This window comes from Clytia hemisphaerica, unplaced genomic scaffold, assembly GCF_902728285.1.
Source record: "Clytia hemisphaerica strain Z4C2 unplaced genomic scaffold, Clytia hemisphaerica genome assembly, whole genome shotgun sequence".
NCBI lineage: Eukaryota > Metazoa > Cnidaria > Hydrozoa > Leptothecata > Clytiidae > Clytia > Clytia hemisphaerica.
The window spans coordinates 161,465-188,735 of record NW_027103378.1 but is presented as its reverse complement, the minus strand read 5'-3'; the positions used below and the strand labels follow the sequence as shown (position 1 = coordinate 188,735).

The following is a 27,271-nucleotide window of genomic DNA, read 5'->3' as shown; positions in this document are numbered from 1 at the left end:
AAAATGCTTCATCAGCCAATCAGAATCACTCTCTTTATAATCTTCACAATGAAGGTAGGAGGTGCACCACGTGCTCAAAAGAATGTCCAAAACACCCGAGAATATAACTATGACACATGCAAGGGCGTTATTGAAGATTACCACCCTTTTATATTTGGCGGAGGGTGTCCGGGATCAACAATTGTTAAGTATTGGATATGTCCGAATTATTGTTACCAAGATTCTTTTGATGTTGAAAAGAAGATGATGGTTGATACACTACACCGTTGTGTACCAGACACTTCGGTACCGGTGAAAACGATTTGTAATGGTTCAGTTGTGTTTGAATATCTGAAAGTTCTTACATGCAAATGTACAGTTTACGACCGAAACAAGTTTTATGGCTGATTGATTGATGAAAAACTAATTACCATTGACACAACAACTAATAAAAATATGCAAGAATTTATTTGCTTCGAGGACATTGAATTTTGAGGGTTAAATACTGGTGGAAGAACTTTAGAACCTTGGAAGTTTAGCATTAACCACGCAGGCTCATTTCATCCTTGAAATCCTTGAATTTTTATAGAATTTTTAAATATTCTACACGTTTTTATATAAGAGCATAAGGCTGCGAGGCCGAAGGTTTTTAAGAACATCCTAATAACGTTTTATCAATAATTTCTTAGAAAATTAAATCAAAATAGCCGTAGTATGCCAAAAATAAGAACACCTGTATGAAATTTTTCAGGCTTAAAAACCAAAAAGCTAAGAAGCTCCTTCAACAGGCTTATGTATAGTTTTTTACTAAATTTTCGTGGTTCTCACAAAAAACATGGACGATTACGTACATATCGATATCAAGTTTATATGATAAAATATTTTCAATAGTGTACTGTAAAACAATTTAAGGAGTCTTCAAGGGGGTTTAGAGTGGAAACTATTGTAAAAAACAACCGCTTTTCATTCATTAGAAAGTTTATGTATTTGCAATTTTGAAGAGAGCGGAGTACTCTTGTCTCCCGAATAGACACCCCCCCCCGCTAATTGTTAAGAGAAAAAAATCCATCCCCCCGCTCTTATTAAGACCCCCCCCGCTAATTAAATTCGAATAATTCAATATTTTATTACAGTCTAGATAGACCTTAAACTTGTTAAAGTTTTCCTTTTCGTTAGTATTGGTTCTTATTTTACATGTTCATTTGTTAAAGTTTCTTTTTTGTTGTTGAAATTGATATCAGTGTACAAAAATTCTGTCTTCAAATTACCCCTTTCCCTCTATTCCATCACCGCCGTCTTTTAGAATTTAGAAAATTTTCCTACCCCCTGCTTATTCGGACAAGAGTAACGGAAACGATTTCTTGAAGCAACCCGCAATTTTTGCCCAGCAAAATTGCTGATTTACCGTCGTCCTCGTCAGTCAAGATCTAGACAAATAAAGAGCCAACCGCTTATTCCGTCTCAGAAAAAGAGCTATACATAAACTCGCTATTTATTGAACCAAGTGCGTCAGCAATCCACTAATAAGCTTTTTAATAGACTGGAAATATATTTTTATTTTAGTTTCAAAAATTTTACGGGGTTTAAGAATAAAATTCATTGTTTTGTTGTTTTCATATAATAGACCCCGTCGGGAAACCATCCGTTCGGGGAAATGTCCGGTCATAGTCTGGGAAACGTTCGAATAAAATTAATTGTTTTGTTGTTTCCATTTATATTTTGAAAACGAAAGTGAAAAATTCCAAGATGGTGAAATCTCTAGTCTACTTCACTGGACTCGAGGGGTAAATCACTCAAAAAATTATCGTACACCTCAACAAAAAGTCAAAAAAAAAAAGTCAAAAAAGTCAAAAAAAAGTCAAAAAAAAGTCAAAAAGTCAAATGAAAATTCAAAAAGTCAAAAAGTATCGTACACCTTTTTTCAAGTGATTTACCCCTCGACTGGACTCAGCGCCATTAAAATCATTAGAAAACAAAGTTCAGTCAGAAGTGGAATCATGGGCGTACTGGGCGTACTGGGCGTACTGGGCGATGTTGGTTTTATATGCAACTATAATCTTATCCAAATTAACTTTGTTTAAAGATTTCAGAAAGCCTCTCTCAGGTTCTCGGAAACTTTGAAAAAAATACTGTCATTTATTTTTAAGCCCCCCCCCCAGCGGTTTGCGTGAATGCGTGAATGGGCTTTTTTGGTTGCGTGAATGCGTGAAAATCAAAAAAAAATTCCGTGAATGCGTGAATTGAAAAAACTTGCGTGAACGCGAAAATCCATATTTCTATTGCGTGAATGCGTGAATCTGCCCTGTTTTTTGCGTGAACGCAGTTTTCTTTCACTTTTCACAGTTTGTGGAAAACCCCAAGGTGCGCACCTATCCTAAATTCAAGGGATGCCAGGTGAAGGTGCACAAAAAAATCAGCAACTTTCAAATTCTCTATTTTATAAAACGATTCATGATTTAGATGCGCTTTCTAGCAATCTAGACACCTTAAATTTCCAGATTTTTTCGCTCGGGCCAAACATGTATTGGCCCTCGTATCTTAAATAACTCTAATTTGCCCCCTTGAAAGTGTTTGTTTAAGATAAAACCATGGTTATGCATGATGAGTAATCCAGGGCCAGGGCCAGCCAGGGCCAGAGCCACTGGGGGCAGGAGGCGGCCATGACTTGACCACGTTTTTGCAAATAAAAAGAAACTTATTTCAAAGAAATTTTTACCCATGATGTAGACTTTTGATAGCCTGATTTCTTGGCAAAATTAGTCTGAAATGGAGTCGTATTTAAGCGCATCAGAGGATTAAAATAGAAATTTTCTCCTGTCGGTGCAAAACATGGTTGCGCCTCCTTAGTCAATATATTTTCGGCCCCTCCACGTTAGGAAATTAATTCGCGAGCCCTGATTAAAACCTTTCTTTTTAATTTTTTTTGATCGCTTTGCTCGCAACAAATGTTCATTCTTTTACCTCATTTTATACAAGCTATCAAGCGATCGTACCTTGCCTCTAACGAATTTAGACTACATTCTTTTTCAATGGTGGTTTTTTTTGTTGCATTTTTAGCCAAACGCGAGTGAAAGAAATGCAAAAATTTCCTCTCTGCGTAAACCATGGTTGCGCCTCCTTACCCCTGAGCTAAGCATCATGGTGTCATAACTCGAGTTTGTTTGACCTATTTTTGATAATGTTTAAGCTATTTTTTGTACAAAAATTCACCTGCGGCGCATATCTTTTCACTTACTATCGCAATACGTTAACTGCAGAAGCTTTACCTTTTCCAAACGATCATGACAAGTTAGAAGAATCAAATATTTTGCGTGATGGCATGTGATTAAAGTTGAAAAATTACGTAACGCTTTCTATTTGGGGGCTTCTTATGACGCTACCAGACACGGTGTTTTATAGTCAGGTCTACAGGAAAAAATCACTACTGAGTTAAGTTTTCCAAGTGCATGACCAGATCCGGTCGAATAATATCTCGAGTACAGCCTTGTCATACTTTTTTATGCAAATCGAACGTTTTACTCCATAAAGGCGGAAATTACGTAAATTACGTAACTTAGCGAAATGTGCAAGACCTCTATTTTTGACATTTTCCCCGATTTTTCCGAAAATTTCTCCGATTTTCCAAAAAATTGGGTTTGCGTGAATTTCGAGAAAAACTTGCGTGAATGCGTGAATTGCGAAAAATTTTTGCGTGAATGCGTGAAATTTGGGTCCGCTGGGGGGGGGGGGGGCTCTTTTAACCAAATAAGGAAGGGGCGGTGTGGGTGATGTTGATTTTATAGTTTTATTCACATTAGCTTTGCGCTTCTAAATGGCGGTGTATAAAGTTTTAGGGAAACCTCTCTCCTGCTCTCAGGTTGGGAAACTTAAAAAATTACCACCGCGGGGTGGGTTGTGTTGGTTTTATACTTTCTCACATACACTTTTCCAATATCCGCATCTGGAAGCAATCAAGAAAGACAGCCTACAATCTATTTGTTAAGAGTTTTGTTATTCTAGCATTTTTTCAAAAATCTATAGGTCTGTTTGTTTTACTTATCCAATATTAGCATTTATATTCGAAAAGATCTATTGCACTACGTAATGATATTTTGTAAGAATAATAACTCATTACAAAGTATAGTGTAGATTTTCTACTAGACCATCAAGATGATAACCCTGGGCCATGGGATCAAATTATACCGAGCCGAGAAACTAGTAAAATCCTAAGCATCTTGAGAGGTTTGGTGAGCAAGATAAAGTTAAAGATAAAGCCCTCTGAATCTAAAGAACTTTTTAAAAAATGTAGATACAATACGAGAAATGAAGTTGCTTATAAATATAGCATAAGGAGGATAGACTTCTTGTTTACACGAAAGAAACTCGAGATGTTCGTAAGAATTGTTGGTGTTTTTTTACATAAAAATTGATAGCAACAAAAAATGATTCATTAAAAAATTTGTATCGTGGATTGAAATGTGTTTTGAAATGCGTTGCTACTTCTTTTTTTTTGGTTGATTTTATCCGTTCCTTCGTTTTTGTCAGAAATTATGTATGTATCTTGTCCGACATTTTTCCATTAAGTTATTTAGATAAGACAGATATAGAGAGTCTGTTTTTTTCGTTTCCACCCCTTCTCACAGACCCACCGGGAACCTTTCCCACTGGAAAAAAATTGACCAAAATATCGTCCCCAGTGGGAAATTATGCTCTAATTTTTGTCCCCGCTGAAAATAATCAGATAAGCAAATCCTCACAAAATATTGTGCTATTTTTTTCATCCACATCGAATTTTCTTGCTAGAAAACAATGGAATTCAAATCCCCAGCCATAAAATAAAATATCAATCCCCATCGAGTTTTGGTTTGTTTTTACCCCCACTGGCTGATAAAAACCCACCAGTCTTTGAAAACAATAAATTTCGGGTGTACCTTGGCAAGTGAAGGGTACGGGTAGGTTCCTCCCAGTAAACCCCAGTAAAGGTTGCCTCGTTTTTAGACAAAAAGGAGTGTGATTATGTGGCTATTAATATGGAAATATAAATTCAGACATAATTTTACAAACATAGTTGATCCTCTTTGCAACAGTTGAAATTTATCTGCAGAACAATTCTGGTTCACAAAATTCAGCCTTGTATTTTTTTGCAAAATGTATTCAAAAAAGACTGGATACAAGATTAAGAGTTGCTTCGGTTAAATAACTACCTTAAGAGAAGAAATTTTGGCGTGAAGAAATTTTAGAGAATGAGCCCATTCGGCAATTTTGGTGCAATTTGGCGGGATTTATTTTGACGATTAAATAAAATATTTAAATTTGGCGAGAGCTAATTTTGGCGAACGACCCATTTTTTGTTGAACATTTAACCTTAAAAAGGATGAAAAAGGGGTTTATTAGGAGAAATAGAGACTACCAGTGGATACCCCTTAAAACCCACAATAAAAAGTGGTACCCTCTATCTCATTGTTTAGTTGGAGTGTAAGGCTGAAACTTTTTGTGTTGAAAGTACGTTGTCTATGATTGTCTTCCCTAGCAGTGATGTTTTGTAGAAAACAGTTTTCAGTTTTTCACGAGGAAGTGAAAAAGTGCAGTTTTAGCTATTTACCCCTTAAAACCTACAAAATGGTGTTTCTCGAATAACTTTTTACAAAAAAGTTCTTTTGACCTCAAATTTTGAACAGTGATTCACTGTAAAGTTACTAATGTTATGAATACCATTAGTACCTAAATGATCTCAAAAATATGTATTAAAATCAAAATACCCCTTAAAACCTAAAAAAAAATAAGGCTAAAAACCACAAAGTCCGAACCCTTGCTAACGGGATACTCAGCTGATGGATACAAATTTGGTGTTGCTTCGTGATTCAAGGTTCAAAGACTTGCTAGAAATTCATTCCCACAACAATATTTTCATTTTTCAGGATTTCATGCCCATAATGCAATTGTGTGTGGTTTTTTTCGTCAAAAACGGCTACGAAAGGCCAAAAACCTTCATTCGCTTCATTTTTAACCTATGGTTCTAATGTTTTTCTAAATCTCCATCAAATTTGTGACATTTTGGTATGCAACATGACCAGGTTTTGAGAAAGTCGATTTTCAGATTTTATTGATCATCACCATAAAAGTGCTTTAAAGTAGAATTTTAAGGGCCTGTCATATTCGTTGGGGTCTATTCACGAAGATGAAAATGATTTTTTCATACCTACCATAAGTATAGGTATCTAAAAAGTATAGGTTTTATGACCTTAAATTCAATTGTGTAATTTCTAGGTCCAAAAAACCTGATTTTTTGAAGGGATTTTTGATAAAATTTTGAATAACTTCGAATTTTAAGATACTTTAGCATCTTTAAAATCCTTAAAATTTGGTATTTTATGAAAGAACATTTATAAGCGGTTGTAAAAAAGTGAAACATACCACATAAAATTAAATCTGGTAGTTATGAAAGCCAAAAATGCAACATTGTGGGTTTTAAGGGGTATGTGGTTTTAAGGGGTATCCACTGGTAGTGTGAAATAAATTTAAACTTGGTGAGAATTAATTTTGGCGACTGGTCTTTAAATCTAAATTCGCCGAAATTTCTTTCCGCCAAATTTTCTTCTTTTTTAAAAGGTTTTCTACAGTTATAAAACGAAAAAAAAAACGTGGAATCATTTTTGCCGCCTCTTCCAAAAAATTTTTACATATTCTTTTAAAAAGAACAAACTATATCATAACAAAACGGCGTCAATGAACAAAGCGTTAAGAACAAGTTAAGAACATTTTAATAGGCTTTCAAAACTCGAAAACATCCGATTTCTTATTAAAATGGTAAAAAGTATTCACAAAATGGTGAAAATAAGAACATGATACAAACATTCTTAGGCTTAAAACTAAAAAAAGTTATGAACATCCGTTTGCTTCAAAAAAGTTTGGATGTTCTTATAAAAAAATGTGTATTTGATTGTGAACAAAAAGGTACACATACATGTTACTCTGGGAAAAAATTTATGTTTTGAAAGTCAGTTAGTTTGAAGCTTCCTTTAACTAATTCTAAGTGAAGTTTATTATAGAATTGTCGTCTTTGTGCAGTTGGATCTAAAACATTCCCTTCTCCGTCAATGAGTTTTTCTATTTTGTAACCGTTTTTTAACTCTCGCTTGATCCAATTCTTCGTGACACTTATTCGGTAAAACTTGTTAACAGTGCCATCCGTGGGGTATTCTTTTGTTTTACCAGTGTCTTGAAAGTGGAGCTTGATAAAAGTGAATCTATTCACTGGTAATTCGTCGTTTCCCTGGTTGTTAGTATAATCGAGCAGACTTCCGTCGTCCTTCAACATCCCATTGGAATAAAAAGGGATATAAAGATTTTCTGCTGGAACATTGGTTCGATTCTGAATTAGAATTTTGATCTCCTTAATTGTTATAGAACTTTTAATAACCAATTTCAAAATTTTCTGTTCCCATTTAAGTCGAACATACAATTCGAACGATTTTTCTTGGATAATCACATTCAATAATAAAGTGTTTTCACTGATGTCATGATTTCTCTCTAAGATAAGGTTTTGCAGAATCTCGTGATCATTGAGTTTTCGACCATCAAGCAAAATGATTTGATCGTTGTGGTGTCTTTTATATTTTTGACGGATATAATAACGCTTTAAATCGTAAACACTTTTGTATTTGTATGCTTTGATTTCATCTACTTTAGTCAAGAATTTTAAACGTAGCTTTAAGTCTTTACACAATGTTATCTGCAGTTTTGCAAAATATCTCAATGGCTGATTTAGATTTATTACTCGAGTCCCATCCTCGTCTTGAATGTTCACAATCGAATTTTCATATTTTTTCGGAATTTCACTAATAAAGTCATTTACACTAATCATATCATTTTTTGGTATGACTTTATTGAATTCTTTTGTTTGTGCCGTTTCAAGGAAATGAAGATGAATTTCTACATACTCACTGGCAACTAACAAAGATCGTTCAGTGATGTTGTAATCTGAAAGTCTTTTATCGTCTTCCAAAAGTATGTTTTTACTCTGCTCCTCAATGATAAGATAATTGAGCCGAAAATCGTCTTCCCGATCTATAAAGATTCCCGAATATATGGAAACGTAACCAAGCTTTCCTTGAATTTTGTTTTTAACATCTGCTACTCTGTCTGAATCTTTCATCAATATTTTAAATTTCTGATTACATATACTCGATTCGTTTGGAACAAAGCTGACTGTCAAACGCTCCTCGTATATCAATGATAGTATTACGGTACTTTTATCAGAATTTTCAAAAAGTCTACTTAGCTCGTCAGTGGTTTTTATTTTAGTGCTGTGGAATAAGAAAGTCATATCTCTTGAAAGAATTTCGGCTCTTTCACTAATACCATTCTTGAGCTCCATCATCGTTTGGAAACGCCGTGTTTTGTCCTGAGCCTCCTCATCTTTGCACAAAAGTTTAATTTTTAATTCCATACTGGCGAAGTCGAAATCAATCAAGTAAAAACATTCTTCTTTCCTTTCTTGAAATTGTCTCTCTTGATTCACTTGAATTTGATTCGTTTGAATCTGATTGGCTTGAATATCGATGTTTGTTAGTATATCAAGTTTGTTGCCGCGGTATACCTTCTTGTATTCGGGCGAATGGTTATGGAGGAGTGCTAGATGCAATCGAACAACTCGAATTCGTTTCTTTCCTTCTCTACCTCGATCTCTTATCTTTCTGTCTTCAAAGTGTGCTAAATCTACAACCAATTCATTGTCCTGTATCGTATGCATAGGTTCCTTTCGTTTCCGAAAAAGCATTTGCATGGATGCCGGTATAGAAGTTTTCTGGAAAATTTTATCCTTCAAATCACAAATAACCGGAGTATCCGAAATTGTCAAATTAAAGCAGCATATCCTTTTGGGATACACTTTATATTCTGTGCGATATGCAACAACCTCGATTCGGACTTCGTCATTACCGGGGTATTGTCCGTCATAACGTTCTTCTTGACAGTCATCACAGCGTATCGGCCGACTGACGCTATATCGGTAATATTGATCATCCAGCAATTCCTCATAACAACTCGCACAACGTGGCCCTCTACTCGACCATTCATCCTTGTACTTTTCAAAACATTCGCCACAATCTTCAATCTGTTTGCCATCATCACATTCACAATGTAAACTTACAGATTTATCCAAAAATAAGGATTCATCCATTTCAGTGACAAATAAGTAAAACTATCCACGGGTCTCCTTTTGAGAAAAAGATGTTTTTCTACCGTTTAGCCTTCTTCAGCACGATATCTTTTACTGTATGGGTTTTCCCTGAAGAGATCCGATGAAAAATTCATTGAATCATCTTATCGTACTGTTTATTTGAGGTACTATAGCAACGGCTATATGTTGAGAAATTTTTTCTAAATACATAGCATAACCAAAGTTCTATCAGCTTGAACTTATCAAATGCAATTGACTACAATTTAATATTCAAGCTATTGATTACAACCAAAAGCCTTGACTAGAATCAAATAATACCCTTCTTATCAAAAGTTATGGAGGTTGAAAGTTTTGTGATGACGTCATCATAAGCCTTTCCAGGCAAAACTTTAAAACCTCGTAATTTTGGTACAAATTGACCAAATTTCATGTTTTATACATGAATTCATATCAAACTTCATTGCTTTTTCCGATTCCGATGTTCAAATTGAATCAAAAGCTTTAAATCCTTCAGAATACTAAAACTTAGATTTTGAGCTTTACAAGGCAAACCAACGCAGCGTTCTCCCTTCAGGAGCACAGTGTACAACCAACTATTTTGTTTGGATGTTTTAAGCCTTCCTATGTTGTTTAGACCCAAGCATCAGATAGAACTTCAAATGTTGACATGGATTCATGTATAAAACACTAAATTTGGTCAACTAGTTCCGTTATTACGAGATTTTAGGTTTTGCCTGGAAAGGCTTATGATGACGCCATCACAAAACTTTAAACCTTCATAACTTTTGATTGGAAGATTTCGAAGGCATGTTTTATACCTCGATTTTCATCAGCATTTCATACTCTTTCCGCTGATACCATCAGATTTTAAATATTTTCAAAAAAATAAATTTTTGCTAAGTCACCTGATGACGTCATCTGGCAGGTGTCCAGGTGGCAAAATTTTGTGTTACTGTTTAAAATTAAGTTTTAGACCATCTAAGGATCATCTGTGCCAAATTTCATGCTTTAATCACCATCTGAAGTATTTTTGTGCTAACAGACCTCACTATTAAGAATATAATGGCTTAAATCGATGTTTATCTCATGTTCATTTAAAGTCCATATTATATGAACGTCGAAACAAGTAGATTTACCCTGAAAATATAAGAGCAGGATAAGAAATTTTTGACGCTCAAAAATAAGAACAAACAAGCAACAACAAAAATTCCCTGTTCTTACAAGATAAACAGTATATTTAGTAAAAAGGATTAATGATATTCATGACGTAATGTTTTCTACGGAAAGACCCCGGTTTTTGCCAGTAGTGACAAACTTTATACAACTGTTGTCTAGTTTAAAGGTGCCACTACTGGCTAAACCAGGGTATTTGCGTAGAAAACATTACGTCATGAATATCATGAATTAGCGTCAAGGTAAGTCACATAGCAACCTTAACAAACGGCTATTCAAAAAATATTTTCCATCAGCTAGAATATACCAATATAACTTAATTCAATTAATATTCATGAGTATTTACCATTATATCAATATGGTATATTGGTTATCATGTATATTGAGCCAATCGAGAAATCCTTACTTTTCATATATAAATACATATTTGTCAAAGGTTAAGTTTTTCATCTTTCGTCTTGAACAGCGGAATAACCATACATTTGAAGGCTAAGCAAAAGTCAAGTTGGCAATAGAGGAGAATCTATACTCATTCGTCGTAGACTAAAGTCTCCTACGTTTTGTTGCTGGTGGACCGTTATTATTATTATGTTGTACTTATTATCGTGGTGGTCTTTGGAAAATCTGTTCAGTTTACATTGTGAATGTGATGATGGCAAACAGATTGAAGATTGTGGCAAATGTTTTGACAAGTACGAGGATGAGTTGTCGAGTAGAGGAGAATGTTGTAGGAGTTGCTATGAGGAATTGACGGCGGGTGGGCTAAATGTTCGACATGACCTCCTTTGGGCGATGTGTTGTGACGACGAAAACGAAAAATTGGAGGAAGCATACGACGCACATGAAACTTATGACGTACATTGCACTAAGGACGATCAAGTCCGAATCGAGGTTGTCGCATATCGCACAGAATATAAAGTGTATCCCAAAAAGATATGCTGCTTTAATCTGACAATTTCAGATACTCCGGTTGTTTGTGATTTGAAGGAGAAAATTTTCCAGAAAACCTCTATACCGGTATCCATGCAAATGCTTTTTCGGAAACGAAAAGAACCTAGGCATACGATACATGACAATGAATTGGTTGTAGATTTAGCACACTTTGAAGACAGAAAGATAAGAGATCGAGGAAGAGAGAGAAAGAAACGAATTCGAGTTGTTCGATTGTATCTAGCACTCCTTCATAACGATTCGCCTGCTTGGAAAAAAGTGTACCGCTACTACAAATTCGAATTATTGACAAACATCGATATTCAAGCCAATCAGATTCAAACGAATCAAATTCAAGTGAATCAAGAGAGACAATTTCAAGAGAGGAAAGAACAATGTTTTCACTTTGATCGATTTCGACTTTCCCAGTATGGAATTGAAAATTAAACTTTTGACCAAAGATGAGGAGGTCAAAGACAAAACACGGCAATTTCAAACGATGATGGAGCTTAAGAATGGCATTAGTGAAATATGAAAAATTCCAGTACAAGATACAATTTTCCTATTCCAAAGTTCTGAAATAAAAACAACTGAAGATCTGAGAGAACTTTTAGAAAACTATGATAATAATGTCGTGATAATGACACTGTTTTTCGAGGAAAAGTTTGAAGTCAGCATTTTTCCAAACAAATCGAGTACCTTTCCTGGTCCTGTTAAACTTAGAATTTCAGTGAAAAATTCAGATAAAGTAGCAGACTTGAAAGATAAAATTCAAGGAAAGCTTAACGATGCTTCAAAGTATGAAGGAGTCTTTTTGAAGAAAGGAAAGAAAGCTTTGCGGTTGGAAGACGATAAAAGTCTTTCAGATTACAATATCACTGAGCAGTCACTGTTAGCCGCCAGTCAATACGTAGAAACCCATCTTCATTTCACTGACAGAGGGAAAACAATACGATACAATGAATGCATACCAAGAAAAAGCAAGGAGAGTATGAGCGACTTTATAAGTAAAATGCAAGAGAAATATAAACGTTTGATTACAGAGATTCAAGACGAGAATGGGACTCGAGTAATAAATTTAAATCAACCATTGAGACATTTTTTTAAACTACACATAAAGCTATGCGACTTAAAACTGCGCCTGAAATTCTTGACTAAAGTAGAAGAACTCAAAGCACAAGAATATAAATGCGTACATCATATAAAGGGCTTTATTCGTCAAAAATATATAAGACACCACAACGATCAAATCATTTTGCTTGATGGTCGAAAACTCAATGATCACGAGATTCTGCAAAATCTTATCTTAGACAGAAATCATGATATCAGTGAAAACACTTTATCATTGAATGTGATTATCCAAGAAAAATCGTTCGAATTGTATGTTCATCTCATATGGGAAAATAAAGATTTGAAGCTCGATGTTAAAAGTTCAGACACAATATCCGACATCAAACTTCAAATTCAGGATAGAACGGGCGTTCCTTTGAAAAATCTCCGCCTTTTCCCCTATCGTCAAGGATTATTAAAAAACGAAAAATATTTGCTAGATTACACACGTGACAAATACAGGTATTATGATGACACAATAAATGTGTACAAATTCCCTTTAATACATCTTTATTTTAAAGACACTGGTGAAACCCAAGAATACCCTAACATACAAAGTCGATTTAATGAAAATCCTTTCCATCTGGTTAATATTTGGATCAGAAATGAGTTAAAAAATCAATATGAAATAGAGCAAATTACTGACGAGGCTGGTAATATTTTGGGTAAAAAGAAATGTTGTTATGCTTCATATACAAGAAACTATCAGGAACTCCGCTTTGAACTAGCTAAAAAAAGCAGTAGTAAAGCTGACCCCGTTACTACTATCTAAAACTGCATGTAAATATTTAGTTAGAGAAGACTCACCATCAATATGAATGTATACTGAAATTTTGTGTTATTTAGAATAAATTTCATCTGTTTCTGACCCTTACAGTGTAGTTTGATTTCATACCTTATTTTGCTGAAGCCATCCTGAAAGTGCATTTTGGAAAACCTACCCTTAAGGGCCGTACAGTAGGTCATGTGAGTGCCCCCCCCCCCGTGTAAATATAGATATACCAGGTGGTCCAGAAATAACATTTCGAAGTTTTTAAGACCTAAATATATCTAAATTTTAAATTTGACTAAAATCATGTATTGGCTGATTGACTCATTTGATTTGACTGAAATTTGTTTCTTAAGGCTGACATATCAGATCATATGAAAGAGACTAGTAACAGAAAAAACTCGTCTCCATGATTTTTGGTACTTTACAGACCGTTCTGTAAAATACACGTTGACCACCTGCTGGAACTCAGGAGCTTCTGACTTAAATTTTCAACAGTGATAGATATTGACCATCTAAGACAGTGAGCAAAATTTCAATTTAGTCACGCTAGCGGTTGTATTTTAAAGACCAGTCCGTGTTTTACCCGAAATGCTCACTTTCAGCTTAACCGTTAGTCTAATTTTGTTGAAATTTGTCTGCAAGCTTGCATTATCAATACCTAGCACTTGTAAAAAATTTCAAGTCGATAGCATTTTCCAATCACCAGATAGAGTATCTTAGGGCTAATTTAGGCAAAAAGGGGAATTATGGGCCAGTCTGTAAAATAGACGATACCGACGGGTTCGAAAAAATTGATCCTGTGCCTCGAAAATATAAGTCACGTGGAGCTGCCTAGCAAAATTTAGGCAAAAAAAGTTAAAGTGAAAAAAGAGGGGGGCCTATTTACGGTATTTTCAAAGATTGACGACGTCATCAGGTGGCGATGACGTCATTAACAATGCCAAAAGTTTTCACCAATGATGCCAACTCATATTTTGCGCACATTTGAAAAATTTCAAGTCAATTGGATAAAAAACAGGGTTAAAGCAGGGGCTTGTTTTAAAAGCCTCCATTCTGGGTAAAATCAGCACAAGATGTGGCTTTTTCAAATATATTAGATGCTCTAAATAGTATTTTTCGTAAGCTCAAAAATAACGTTGCGCCTCTTTGGTCACTATAGACTATACTAAAAATCAGGGCACATACCTTAACCTATAGATTTATAAAAGCCCGAAGGGCTAGATAGAGTGCTTTTGCTGAAAAGTGTGCCGATGTTAGGTAGGAAATCCTACCTAAGTCACGTGACATTACAATAGAATTTTAGCGCTTGACAAATCAGAAGCTTCGTGGGTTTTCGAAAACAATAGCAACAATACTTTTTTCCGATATTCAATTTTTTTTGCATGTGATGGTTTAAAATATGGCTTATAAATCTATGCGCATACAATGCCTAGGTTATCTTAAGACGAACCTCAGTGGAGAATTATTTCGATATTGCAATTAAAGTCTATTCACGATAAGTGTGCACTCTTTTTTCTTTTACCTATAACTTTTGAGGGAATTCTTCAATCTTTATAAATTTGGTATCATTGGAAAGATATTAGTGAGTGGAACAATTTGAAATAAAAAAATCTTTAAAAAAAATTTAAAAATGAAGATGAAAATGAAGAAGAAAAAAATGAAGATCTTGTAGAAAAGTGCTATAACTTTCATTTTCACTGGAGACATTCTTTGATCTTAGGGGATCATCACTCTGAAGAAATTTCATTAAAATGTTTATTCAATATAAAGTTATGATACAAAGTTAATAAGTGATTGACCCCAAAAAACAGCAAAAAACTGCAGAAAACAGCGTTTTTAGACGTCAATCAGCTTATAACTTTGTTTGATATCTTTTGACTGAATAAATATTTTTGAGAATTTTTTTCACAGTGATCATTTTCGATGATTAAAGATTCACTTCAGTGAAAATGATAGTTATAGCACTTTTCTACAAGATCTTCATTTTTTTCTTCTTCATTTTCATCTTCATTTTTATAATCTTCTTAAAGTTTTTTTTATTTCAAATTGTTCCACTCACTACTATCTTTCCAATGATACCAAATTTATAAAGATTGAAGAATTCCCTCAAAAGTTATAGGTAAAAGAAAAAAGAGTGCACACTTATCGTGAATAGACTTTAATCCCTCCAGTGAAATATTAATTTTTTTGAATTTCAATCTTAAGGCAGTTAAATTAGAATTGAATTGTCAACACGATGGTCAAACACAAGCAAATATGTCGAAAGAAGAATCCTCTCCAATGCTGTTTATCTTCTTAGCCTCTCTATGGTGGAGCAGTGTACTCTGTCTCGCCCAAGATACAAAGAAAGGTCTGTGATTATTTGGGACCTCTAACTCCCCTTGTTAGGGAGGTCAAATATTTTGTGACGTGCATATTCTGTAACACCCTGGAATTCTAATCACTTTTAGATTCGAACCTACTTTTCCCTAGAAATTTACAAGATTTCAAAAAATTGCATATACCTTGGAACTCCTGTTATTTTTGACGGCTTAAATTCTGCTGCGCCTTATCACAACCCCCCTGGGACGGACCTCCTCAACAGGAAAACCCAACCTAAAGATTATCGAGGGTCATCCAATTTTTTCCATCGACTTTTTCATTGATCGAGAGAGTCGGTCGAACCAGATAGAACACTTCCGTTGAAATCCAGAATAAGAAAAAACATCCGAAATGCCGAAGGTGAGCTGTAAATAATCCCTAAGTTCTTCACTTTACGAAACCCCAGATCCCAATTACAGAGAGATTCTAATAGATATTATCGGAGTTTTTGATTTTTCTAAAAAAGCGATGCATTGTGGGATTGTTTCGAGTGTATTACAATAGAAATATCTCTTAGGAATTCCTCGAGGAATCAAAAACTCCGATAAGGTTGGATAAGGTCTATTGCAGAGAATATTTCTTAAATTTTCATCTTGACGGGAAGTGAGAAAAATGGAAATCATTGAATTAACGAGAGTCCACTGTGGTCTAGGCTCAAAAAAAGCAAATTTCTTTTTTTTACAATTTCAGACTTTCAAACCATCATTCGCTTACAAGAAGACTACTTGCTACCAAGCAACCCATGCCGATCATGGAATGTCTATTTCAACGCAACTAGATCGACCGGTTCATCATACGAATTGCTTTCTTTCGAAAATGGTGTGATACAGAAACGCTTGAACTTATGTTACTTTGAAAACAAAACTATGGGACTAGGAACGAACAAAGGAGCTTGCATCTGTCCGTTTTGTAATAACGCATTTAAGAAAAAATACAATTTCCAGTTGGTTTCGTTTAATGGCTCCAAGGAGATTTCAAAATCACAGAAAGTGCAAGTGTTCAAAAGTAAGTTACCGGTACTGTTAAAATTCTAAACATCTGCATATAATTAATTAGCTATAAACCCTTAGCGGTGAAATCAGCTCCTTGGTGAGACTGGTAGCGAAAATACATGGAAAATTCTTTTGGACGACGGTTGACGGTTATTTATTTGGTTTGTTTTAGAGGCGGAACAGATCTTCCCTGTAATACACCTTTTCCACTGTAGCCGCAAAATTGCCGCACGGGCATTTTTTGTTCACTTTATCCCACTAAAACCGTCCCAGTCTTTTTTTGCACCTATAGACAATAGAAAAATGTGTCAAAAAACAGTGGATCGAGTTTAGGGGGATAAATCAAATAACTAAGTGGCACGCGCCTGACCGCGCGACTACGGTCGAAAAGATGTATTATCATTACCAGTCCTGCCAAAAGCCAACCGCATCGCTAAGACTTGATAGGTGTGGCACAGACACGTTACACCATTCGGTCATCACTTCTTATTATGTTACAATTTCTCTTTTATTGAAGATCGCTACATTTACAATAAGAATAATAAGGACAAACCACGACACATCACAATTGCGTCATTCGGTCACACAAACAAACTCTTCTTCAAATGGATTGAACTCGTTCCTCCTTCAAAATGTCCAGATGATTACAATGGCTTTGAATATAATGCACATCATATGTATAAGTGTGAAGGCGATACCAAATTGCACATCTTTGAACAAAAGGTAAGTGGTTAGAGTTACAACACTTTCGATAGGAATATGTCTAAAGACGCAGGCTAAACTTTGACAACGCGGTCGGGTCTTTAGAGACTGGTAATGAATTTAAAATGCAAATTTGTTCTCGGCGCACGGCATTTTTAGACCACCTCTAAAACAAACTTAGCCTATCTCTATCCCAACACGCGATTTTTTTATCACGTTGTTGAACGGTGTCGAGGAAAAAGCCGTGGTGGTCTGGTACAGGCAAAAACAAACCAAGCAAATTCCCGCTAAAACTGTTTGTCTCTACTTTTCCCATTATCAAAATTATGAAAGGCAAAAAGTAGTTGAGCTCCAGCTTCTGGACTATGTGAGAGGTGTTTCCGTGAGTCTCTGCGATGGAGTGGAACACCATTCTCACTGTGTAATAAAGACTCTTTAGGATCTCCACTGAGTAATTTGAAATGTAAAATAGAATTAAAAGCCCTTTTCACCTATTGAAAACGTTCGTTATTGATTTTCAGTCTTCGTTGATATTTTGCTCCATCATTCTTTCATTGTTGGCTAAAAAAATTCTCACCGAGCCACTACGCACAGGCATATAATTTTAAAAGTTCAACTACCATGATTATTAAGATGTGTATTTATTTTTTAGAGCATAACTAGATCAAAGTACCTCACAAGCATACCAGAGTATCAGGTGAGTGAACCTCAGTAAACTTAAAGTTTTCAAACTCCATGATTAATAAATGTATGCAAACCTACAGTGTGTCCCGAAAAAAGCGTACAAAGTTTTATAATCCTCTCGTATACTTAATATTTGGTTCTTTGAAGTACTGATTTGATTCTTAAATTCCTTAAAATGCGACCATTTCCAGGCTTAACATTGTTCTTGAATTGTTCTTATTTTTCTGGAGTTTTGAGTATCTACGTTCTTATAGAACCTCCTCATAGAAAAGAGTATAGTGTACTTGAGTTGTGCAGCCTCTTTTTGGTAATTTTTTACTCTTCACAATTTCTTTAACTTTTTACAGCGATGGGTTGTTTCAACTGCAGAAGTCACCAGAACAAATCATCCAATTAAATCATGCAATACAAGTTTTTGGGATGATGAACTGAAAATTGAAGTTAAAGACCGTAAGAACATCTTTGTGGGTCAGGAGATGCTGGTGTGTGTACAAATAGGATCTCCAAACCCTGCCCCTTAGAGAAGCAAAATTTTTAGTTTTCGTATCCTTAAATATAGACACTAAAAGCAGAGACTCTTAGAGAGACTATTTTGACTTTTTATAGAGACACTTGGATGACTTACTTCCCCGCTTAGATGTCTACTTTTATATTGTCACCGCAAAAATTGTGATCAAATTTTTAAGTTTGTGACTTTGCATAGGACGCTTCAAAAAAAAACAAGACGACTTAAAGTCGAAAATTTCGCATAATATTTGAACATAAACGATCAGCATTATGCATTATATATTTTGAATGAAGCGTTACACAAAAAATACACATTGTATTACAGGTCGTAAATACCCTGTTTTCTTATGAAAAATCTCAATCCATTAAGAACAAAAAGATTCCTAAAAAAATGCGACTAAAAAATTCTTTTTTATATATAAGCGTAAAAATTCAGAAGAATAATTCAGAGAACTGTAATAAACTTGAGAAAATGAATTTTAAAATTCTTTGAAAATGAAGAAGAAAAAAAGAACTTTTCATTCTTTGATGCCAGAAACTTCATTTTGTGCTTTACTTGGGCAAAGTTTATCAACTTCTTTCTATAAACAGTAGAATTTTCTAAAATTGAGAAAATGGCTTGTCAGAAAAATCTGTTGTATACTATCTTCACTTTTTGATATGAATGATGGCGCACCACCATCAAAATCATAGGCAAAAAAACAGTTGAGTTGTTGAGCTCCAGCTTCTGGACTAGAAAATAGCAGGGTAAAAACTAGCCAACTTTATAAGCTTTAAAGAAATAATACTCCTTGAGATTAAAATTTGGCTATTTTTGCCAAAAATTTCCAAAATCTCAATATGCAATAATCCATATGAAAATATATTAAGAAAAGCTTGTAACTTAAGGATACAGACTTCGGTCAAGATTTATTTACCACTGTTACTCAAATTTTCCCACCAGATACAAATTGACTTAAACCTCACTTATAAAGTAATACAAATATTCTTCTGATGCTGTAATAGACCCTTAAAATTATTTAATTAATTATTTCTAGGTTGACCGTAAACCTTACAAAATCATAAAATAAATGTTTACACACAAGTGAAAGTAGTAAGTGCTAAAAACAGTAAAAGAATCAATATTATACGTAATCGATTAATGGCCCTTCTAGCAAATCACAACAATGACTCCTTTGTACCGTCAACTGCTCTAACTTGAGACGATTGTCCGAAACATGGGACTGTTGCATATCTGGTCTGTATTTTCACTTACTGTAAAATCGAAAGAGAAATCCTGTATTTTTTAATACGCCGTTCCTTAACTCAAATCAAATGACTTTGGAGGTTTGGTGAAATGGTGGCCGAATTGCCGTCCCATGCTTTGACAGATAGTCCTAAGTTAGAGCAGTTGACGGTAACTATTTAAATGCATCCCATTAAACAAACCCTCCCCAATCTCTTGCTGGTTATCCCGTAAAAAATATATAGGGGAAAGATTCCAGAAAAGCAACAAGAATCTTAGTACGGAAATAGGAATCTTATACAAAACAACGGTACCACTGGAGTTTTTTATATATCAAAATGAAAATCCAGATTAGCAAAAGGTGTATCAAGATCGGTGAAGTTTGATTGAAGCTCGATTAGTTTGATTTATTACCTTGTTGCTCATTCTTTTTTACATTCCGACGGCTTATTAGCAGACGCCCACGCTAAACCATAAAGAGCAGGGCAATATCTATCATCCCATTGGGGAGGAAAAGCTGGAAAAACTTACTTACCAAACCCATCGAACACCGATCAAACTTCATCGGATAAAAAAACTGTCATCAAACTTATATAATCAAACTAATCAAAAAAAATTTCTTACCAAATAAGGTTCGGTAATCGAACAGCTATCGTTTGATTTCGATGGATACTGTGAAGTCCCAGTGAAGCCGGGTATAACTTGCATCAGTGGAGGGAAACTTACATATAGCCATCAAAATTTCAAAACAAAAGAACTGCACAGCTCTGCTCGAAGCTCTACGCTACCATTTAACTTCATTTGAGGGGCTATGCATTAGCCTCCACTGATGCAAGTTACCCGATCTCACAGTAGTTTGACAGTTCGATTACGAAAATGATCGCTGAATTTCAATTAACTTCTAAAGAATACTTGCTAAAACTGACTGTTTGTCACAACTGGTTTCACTATTAACACATTACTATCTGGTAAAAAAAGGAAAAAAATATCATACCTGCGCTGTTCGTAGTTTTAGAGTGAAGAAGAGGCAGGGTTTTATGTTGTTGTTGTGAAAAAGTAACTCTTTTTATTCTACTTACTGAGCATTATCAATTTATTGGTGCATTCAGTAACTACACAAACATAAAATACTTAGTAGTAAACGAATAATAAACCTCTTTAAATACTCTACAAAAGGCAAGAAAACATGATAAAAATTGATACAGCAGCAGCAAGTTTCAAAAGCAGCCATTAATGATTAAAAAGTTCTCACGATGAATGTTTACAAAAATGTAGAAAGTTATGGAGCCGTACGCTCCAAACTGTGGAGCTAATAATACAGTCGTCAAAAAGGCTTGATGTAATTTATTACCTCCGCAGTTATCGGACCACTATAAAAACGCGCGAAAATCGTCCGTGGCTAAACGAACGTGTAAAGTGTAAGTTAAATTTAGTAAGTTCGTCCACCGTATCGAGTACTTTCGTTTTCTAATTTTTTTTCCGAGGACACCGCCGCCGCCACCGCGAAAGGCTATCGTAATACTTCGCTAAGCGAAATTAAAAAGAAGTTCCAAAATGGGTGTTAATTAAAAGAATGATCATAATGTCTATAATCGCACGATGAGTTATTTTTTCTCATTTGGCGTTCCTTCATAGAGAGCAATTAATCGTTAATTGCATCCTGTAGAGAGCAATTAATCGTTATTCACACTCTTTAATGCCGCACCAATGTTTACAAAATTGATTAAAATTAATAAAAATTAATAGCAAAAAAATCACTCGTGCAATTATATTCGAATTGCACTCGTTATCATGTGATTAAATGTACTAATTTTTTTATAACCACGAACAATTTAGAAGCGCTCTAAATTAGGTTTTGGAAGGGTAGAGTTTTAACTGTGAGTTTTAATGCTAGACTTTAAGACTTGGCACCTTAGTATCTGAGGATCCAAAAGTTCAAAAATGGTCCGGTAGGGCTTGAAATATATCCTAGCTAGAAACCAATAAATCCCTCCCAGATCGAAATATTCGATGAAACCAAGCTAAAGGCCCGAAATTGACATTCTCGCTCGAACTTCAATTTTCGAAAAATGGTAAAATATTATTATGGCACTGATTGTAGACATAATACATCTTTCTTTTTTAGTATCAACATATCTACCCAATATCAAATGCTCAATTAACAAGACGTTTGTTACTGTCCTTTGGCACATGGTAAGTTTTGAAAATGTTTCATTGGTTCGTTACTGATAACGTCGCAACGTTAAAAATCTGAACATTTCAAGGAAGCTTAAGATTATGGCAAGAAGTAGTTCTAAGGGCTAAATTCACCTGACGCAATACGTGGTTACGAGGTCTTATTTCTAACATAAGTGTTTCTGTTTCATATCAGACACATATCTTATATCAGGCCGGTGTCTCCCTATTGATATATTGTGCTAGATAAACAAAAAATGTTTTTCTTTTCCTCTTTCTGGCCAATCTCGTTCCACATCCATGTCAATTCAATGTGAAAAAGCTTGCGAATTAGAATCGATGAATAAGATCTCTCTTAATATTAAAAACAAAACCTTTCAACTCTGGAGCGACGGATGGCGTTCTGAATGTAGATTTAGAGCTCTATGGTGTGAAGTCAATTGAGATGTTTTTTTTTGCATTAGATTAAGGTTATTTTAGCACATTATAGCGAGCAAGTAGGATATAAATTAAGGCTTAAGGACCCTATTATAATTAAAAGTAAAGCCGATTATCGTTTTTTCATATAGGAAGATGCTCTTCAAACAAACACAATCGAAGAAAAGGTTCAACGCTATTCACTCTTCAACGTAAAAATATTCGCACAAGACAAATTAAACCACTCGAGGAATGTTTTCGATGGTTATCTATCAACAAGACAGCGTCGTTATGAACATCATATGAAGAGGAATGGAACCAAATCTTACACTTTATACTTCCACATGTGCGTGAGGAGAGCCACGTGTACGCATGCGTCAAAATCTTGTGTTATGAAGGTGCCGAAAGATATAAAACCTAAATCAAAGGGAAATGAGAGCGCCGTCTATGAATGTAAGGATTATTATTTAACAAAACAGTCGGTGGTTGCAACTCGAAGGTTCCTTTTTTGATAGCTGTCTATCCAAAGGTGGAGGATGGGCGAATCTCTTTCACAATGGATTGCTTCATTTACCCTTGACTGAATCCTCGAAGTTGCGCACTGTCACCAAATGTTGCACCTTTGCATACGGTCGCTTTATAATTATAAGTTTTGAAGGTTGGACTTTTTTCAAAGAGTTGCCTCATACAAATGCTTATGGAAAGAAGGTCTCAATATGGCGAACTTTAAAACTGGAAGACTTTCACGGGAGCTCTGTAGGTATTTAGAATATCTAGTCTGTAAAGTAATATGATATCTGTGGAGCTGTAAGATCTAGTTTAGACGGCCGATTTTCTGCCCTGTCTATTCTAATTGTTAGAGTAGACAGAAGTTGGGCAAAAAGTTGGCAACTGAAATCTTTGCTTGGAAAAGGTTGAAAGAAGACATTGCATTGACGTCAATAGAGGGCAATGCATTGACTTTAGTCAGCCCACTTTATGCCAACTTTAATTCATAATTAGAATAGGCAGGGCGAAAAGTGGGCCGTCTAAACTAGAGCTAAGTCGTCTTAATTTCTCATTCAGTGGATGTGAAAGAAACATTATTGATCGTTGGAGGTTCGGTATCTCTCATAGCTGTTGTTATGTGCATAGTGTTTTGGAGGAGAAGACAAATGTTAAATGAATCATGCTGCTCTTATCGCAAGAGGTAAAGTTTTCAAGACTTGCTTCATTGTTTTTAACGTTATGTAGACAAACGTTATATAAACATTGTTTGACGTTTTGTGAGAGCCGCGGGGTAGTGATAAAAGCTAACATCTTTCAAAATTCGATTTTACTTTACTTTTAACAGAAAAAAACATGTCGCGTTGCTATTGAACAATTACTGAAAATATGACAACGCAAAGTTTCAAATTATAAGATGGCGGTTCAGGATCTTTGGGCTTGTTACATTTTGGGATACAATGAGACGTTGTTCAATGAACTGGTTTCATATACGAAAAAATTCCAACAGTGTACTAGAAAGGAGTCGTTTATAATCAGTATGATACAGTAGCATAACTGTTATATGATAGTATGATAATTGTAACGGGGTATGATCAATTTGTATAAGACCATGTTCGTAACGTTTACGATTCCGTTTCGCTACGAAACGAAATGAAGCAATTCTATTGGTTAAAAACATAAACCTTGAATGTAACCAATAGAATGGCTTCATTTTGTTTCGGTGCGAAACGGAGTCGTTACGTGCGAATGCGGTCTAAATTAGAATTATATCCCTTCCATTATGTTTTGCTTATTTTCTACTTTCGATTAGTATATACAAATAGTGTACTTTGTTTCAGGGAACCAACGGATAGCGATCGACCTACAATACAGCCAGGACGACCCTGTGATGGACGCCCTCTTCCAGAAGTACCTACTGATACGCAAAATAACAACACTCTCAATCAAAAAGTCATTCTCAAAAAAGGTGAACTACCTCCAGGTTATAAAGACCCGGACCAACCGGACCAACAGCATTATAATGAATTAGAGACAGTGGGAGATGATTCAGCTTCCGGCAGCACACCAGATATCAACAATATTCACGATTCAAACGAAACCACATTTTCGCCAGGAGTCTGTCAAGACTATCAAAAATTAGCAGTACCATATAAGGAATCTGATTTTAAAAATTCCTCTGATCAATTAACCGAAAACGAACTTGAGACTTCAGTAGTAGGAGAGAAAAAGGGAACCTTAGGAACTGGTTACATACAGAATACAAAATCCGATACGTCAAAATCTTCTGAGAATCAACCAAGGCTGACAGAACCACCCTGCTGCACCAGGACAACAGATACTGGGGACTACCAGGAATTGACGAAACCATTTTCCCAATCAAACACTGGAGAAATATACAACAAATTAGTAGTAGAGCAACAAGGTGAATCTAACAAAGAAAATAGCCAACATGGCCCATTACCAAGTATGTTCAGCAATAAACCTGTTCCTCAATGTAGGTCAAATGACTCAGTACAGCCACTTGATGACAAACTTTCTCCACAAGGAATATGGACTGGGGAGAACCAATCAAAACGTTCAAAGAAGAAAACAAAGCAACAGACTCATCATTTTGATACTTCTTTAGTGGACTCGTGTGGTAAGTGGTTCGAATTTTCTCCAATGAATATGGAAATCTTCTATATGGGGCCGAATTTTTTTGCATAAGATATAGCGGTTTGAAGTACTTTAAGGGCAGAAACTTTCGCGTTTTTCGCGATTTTGATCGTTTTTCGCGAAAATTTCTGCCAGGTAAGAAATTAAACCTGAAAAACGCGAAAAATAAACTTTCCTACTCAGTTTTGCACTGTCTGCCAAATTTTTGCGTGTTTTATGAGTTCATGTTACCAAAAAAGGTAAATTTTATTAAAATATTTTAAGCATCGTCATTGCTCTTCATTTTTAGTTTAATGTACTTTACGGAATGCTGTTTAAGTCCACGACTGTGGAGAAGTTCTATTGCAAGGGTAAATGGATCATGTTTCCATGGAGATGAGCGGACAAGTTTTTGATCGTAAATGACAAGAACAATATAGTTATTAAACGACACGAGCAGGTCTCATGTTAAAACACATAAATTGAAAATAAAAATATATACCTTATCGTAATGTTTATAAAATTAGAGTATAAAACTGTGTATAGTAAGTAGGATAAATTTTGAGAATATCTTAAGAACATTATACTTTTTAGTGGAAAAAAAACAAGTTCCCTCGCTATTCTTTCGGGCAAGATTCCAGTACCGAGATTTTCACTGGCTTTTCCGGGAATTTTCCGCTGTCTTTTCCAGAATAGCCAGTTGAAAATTGGAAAGGTTTTTTTTCTAGAGGTCCGGAAAATAGCTCAAAGTGTTGAGTTTAGAATTTGGTTATCGTACTTACGGTTTTTTTCTACACTTTTTTTTCTAAGAACAAGTAAAAATTTTGCTGATGTTTTTATTTTTTTTGGCACTTTAAGCCTCAAATTGTTCTTATCTTGTTCTTATTTATAGGGTGCAATTGAGGTATTTTAGGCCTTATACCCAATTTTTACTTTAAAAAAAGTTTCAACCAATCAATGATCAGAAAAAGGGATTTGATCGTTGAGCGGACTTTTGGATTATTAACCGTAATTACGGCAACTATCCAAAGCTGCTGTTTTTTTCAAATACTGTACCCGGTATTCTGGTCCATTTCTGCTAGAGAGTGGCAGTGGAATTTTAGTCCAGGAAATGGAATTTTAACCAAAACAAAAATAATGTTGTATCTAAGAAAAAACAATAAAATGGCCTTACCAGCCTTCCTATGGTGAAAGCGTTTTCATTCCCAAAAACAACAACATAATTCCACATATACCATTTACAGTTCGATGACAAGTAGTACCAACAAATGAGTCACCAACAATTAACGGTTTATTTTGACTTCGCTTATTTATACTTTTTTATCTGTAACGACACAAAAATAAAATAAAGACTTTGGATATGCAGTTCTTGAATTTATACATATTCTATCGATTATATTATAGAAGATCCCCGGTAGTCAATGAATCGTTTATAGCAGGGTTCACTTTCCTATTTCCCATTAGAACATTACACTGACAAGCAAGCAGAAAAATAGGTTTGCAATGATATAAGTAATTACAGGGCGAGTTATAGACTTACTTCTCCACACACTTTGCGTTTTACAAATAGCTTTGCATAAAATCCTAATTAATTTTAGGAAGTAAAAGCTGGATCGTATAAAGTCAATTAAACGTAACTACCGCTATTTCTATGAAATTTCGCTAATTTTGCCGAGCTAAGTTTCTCTGGACCTAAAAGCATAACTACAGCTCTTGTCTAACTAACAAACGAGACGGGGAAAACTCGCTTTTCCGTGAAAACTGTTCTAAAATTGATAATTTATTGGAACACTACAGTGGATACCCCTTAAAACCTACACAAAATAGAGGAACCCTCTATCTGAAAATTTATGGTGAATTTGAGGGTGAGACTTTTTGTGTTGAAAGTACGCTGTTTATTGTTTTCTTCTCTAGCAGTGATGTTTTGTAGAAACCAGGTGCTGAAAAATGCAATTCAGATGCTGAACCGTGATTCAATTGATCAAATACTTGCTAAAAATCAACTCTCAAAACAATATATTTTTCGAGATTTCGTGTCCCTAATGCAATTGTGCCTGTTTTTTTTTTGTTGAAAACGGCTCTGAAGGGTCAAAACTTTAATTGACTTAATTTTTGACGTATGGTACTAATGTTTTTCTAAATCTCCATCAAATTTGTGACATTTTGGTATGCAATATATGACCATGTTTTGAGAAGGTAGACTTTTAGACTTTAATAGCCACTACCATAAATGAGCTTTAAAATAGAACTTTGAAGACCTTACGATTTCTTCTTTGAAGAAAATTGTTTTTCCATACCTACAATAAGTATAGGTACTTAAAAAGTATTGGTCTTATGACCTTAAATTCAATTCTGTAATCTCTAGGTCCGAAAAACTTGATTTTATGAAAGGACTTTCATGAAATTTTGAATAACTTCGAATTTTACGACACTTTGAAATTCTCGAAATCAGGTATTATAAG

The 27,271-nt window shown here is 35.0% G+C and overlaps 1 protein-coding gene across 1 annotated transcript; it reads left to right on the top strand.

The window, feature by feature from the left end:
- Positions 1 to 15,331: 15,331 nt before the first annotated feature.
- Positions 15,332 to 25,417, top strand: LOC136824748 (uncharacterized). Its single transcript, XM_067080722.1, has 10 exons — positions 15,332 to 15,474; positions 16,176 to 16,490; positions 16,995 to 17,200; positions 17,832 to 17,876; positions 18,211 to 18,313; positions 21,721 to 21,788; positions 22,340 to 22,640; positions 23,253 to 23,376; positions 24,014 to 24,813; positions 25,120 to 25,417. The coding sequence occupies exons 1-10, from the start codon at positions 15,381 to 15,383 to the stop codon at positions 25,122 to 25,124; spliced, it is 2,061 nt and encodes a 686-aa protein (XP_066936823.1). The 5' UTR covers positions 15,332 to 15,380; the 3' UTR covers positions 25,125 to 25,417.
- The last annotated feature ends 1,854 nt before the right edge of the window (positions 25,418 to 27,271 follow it).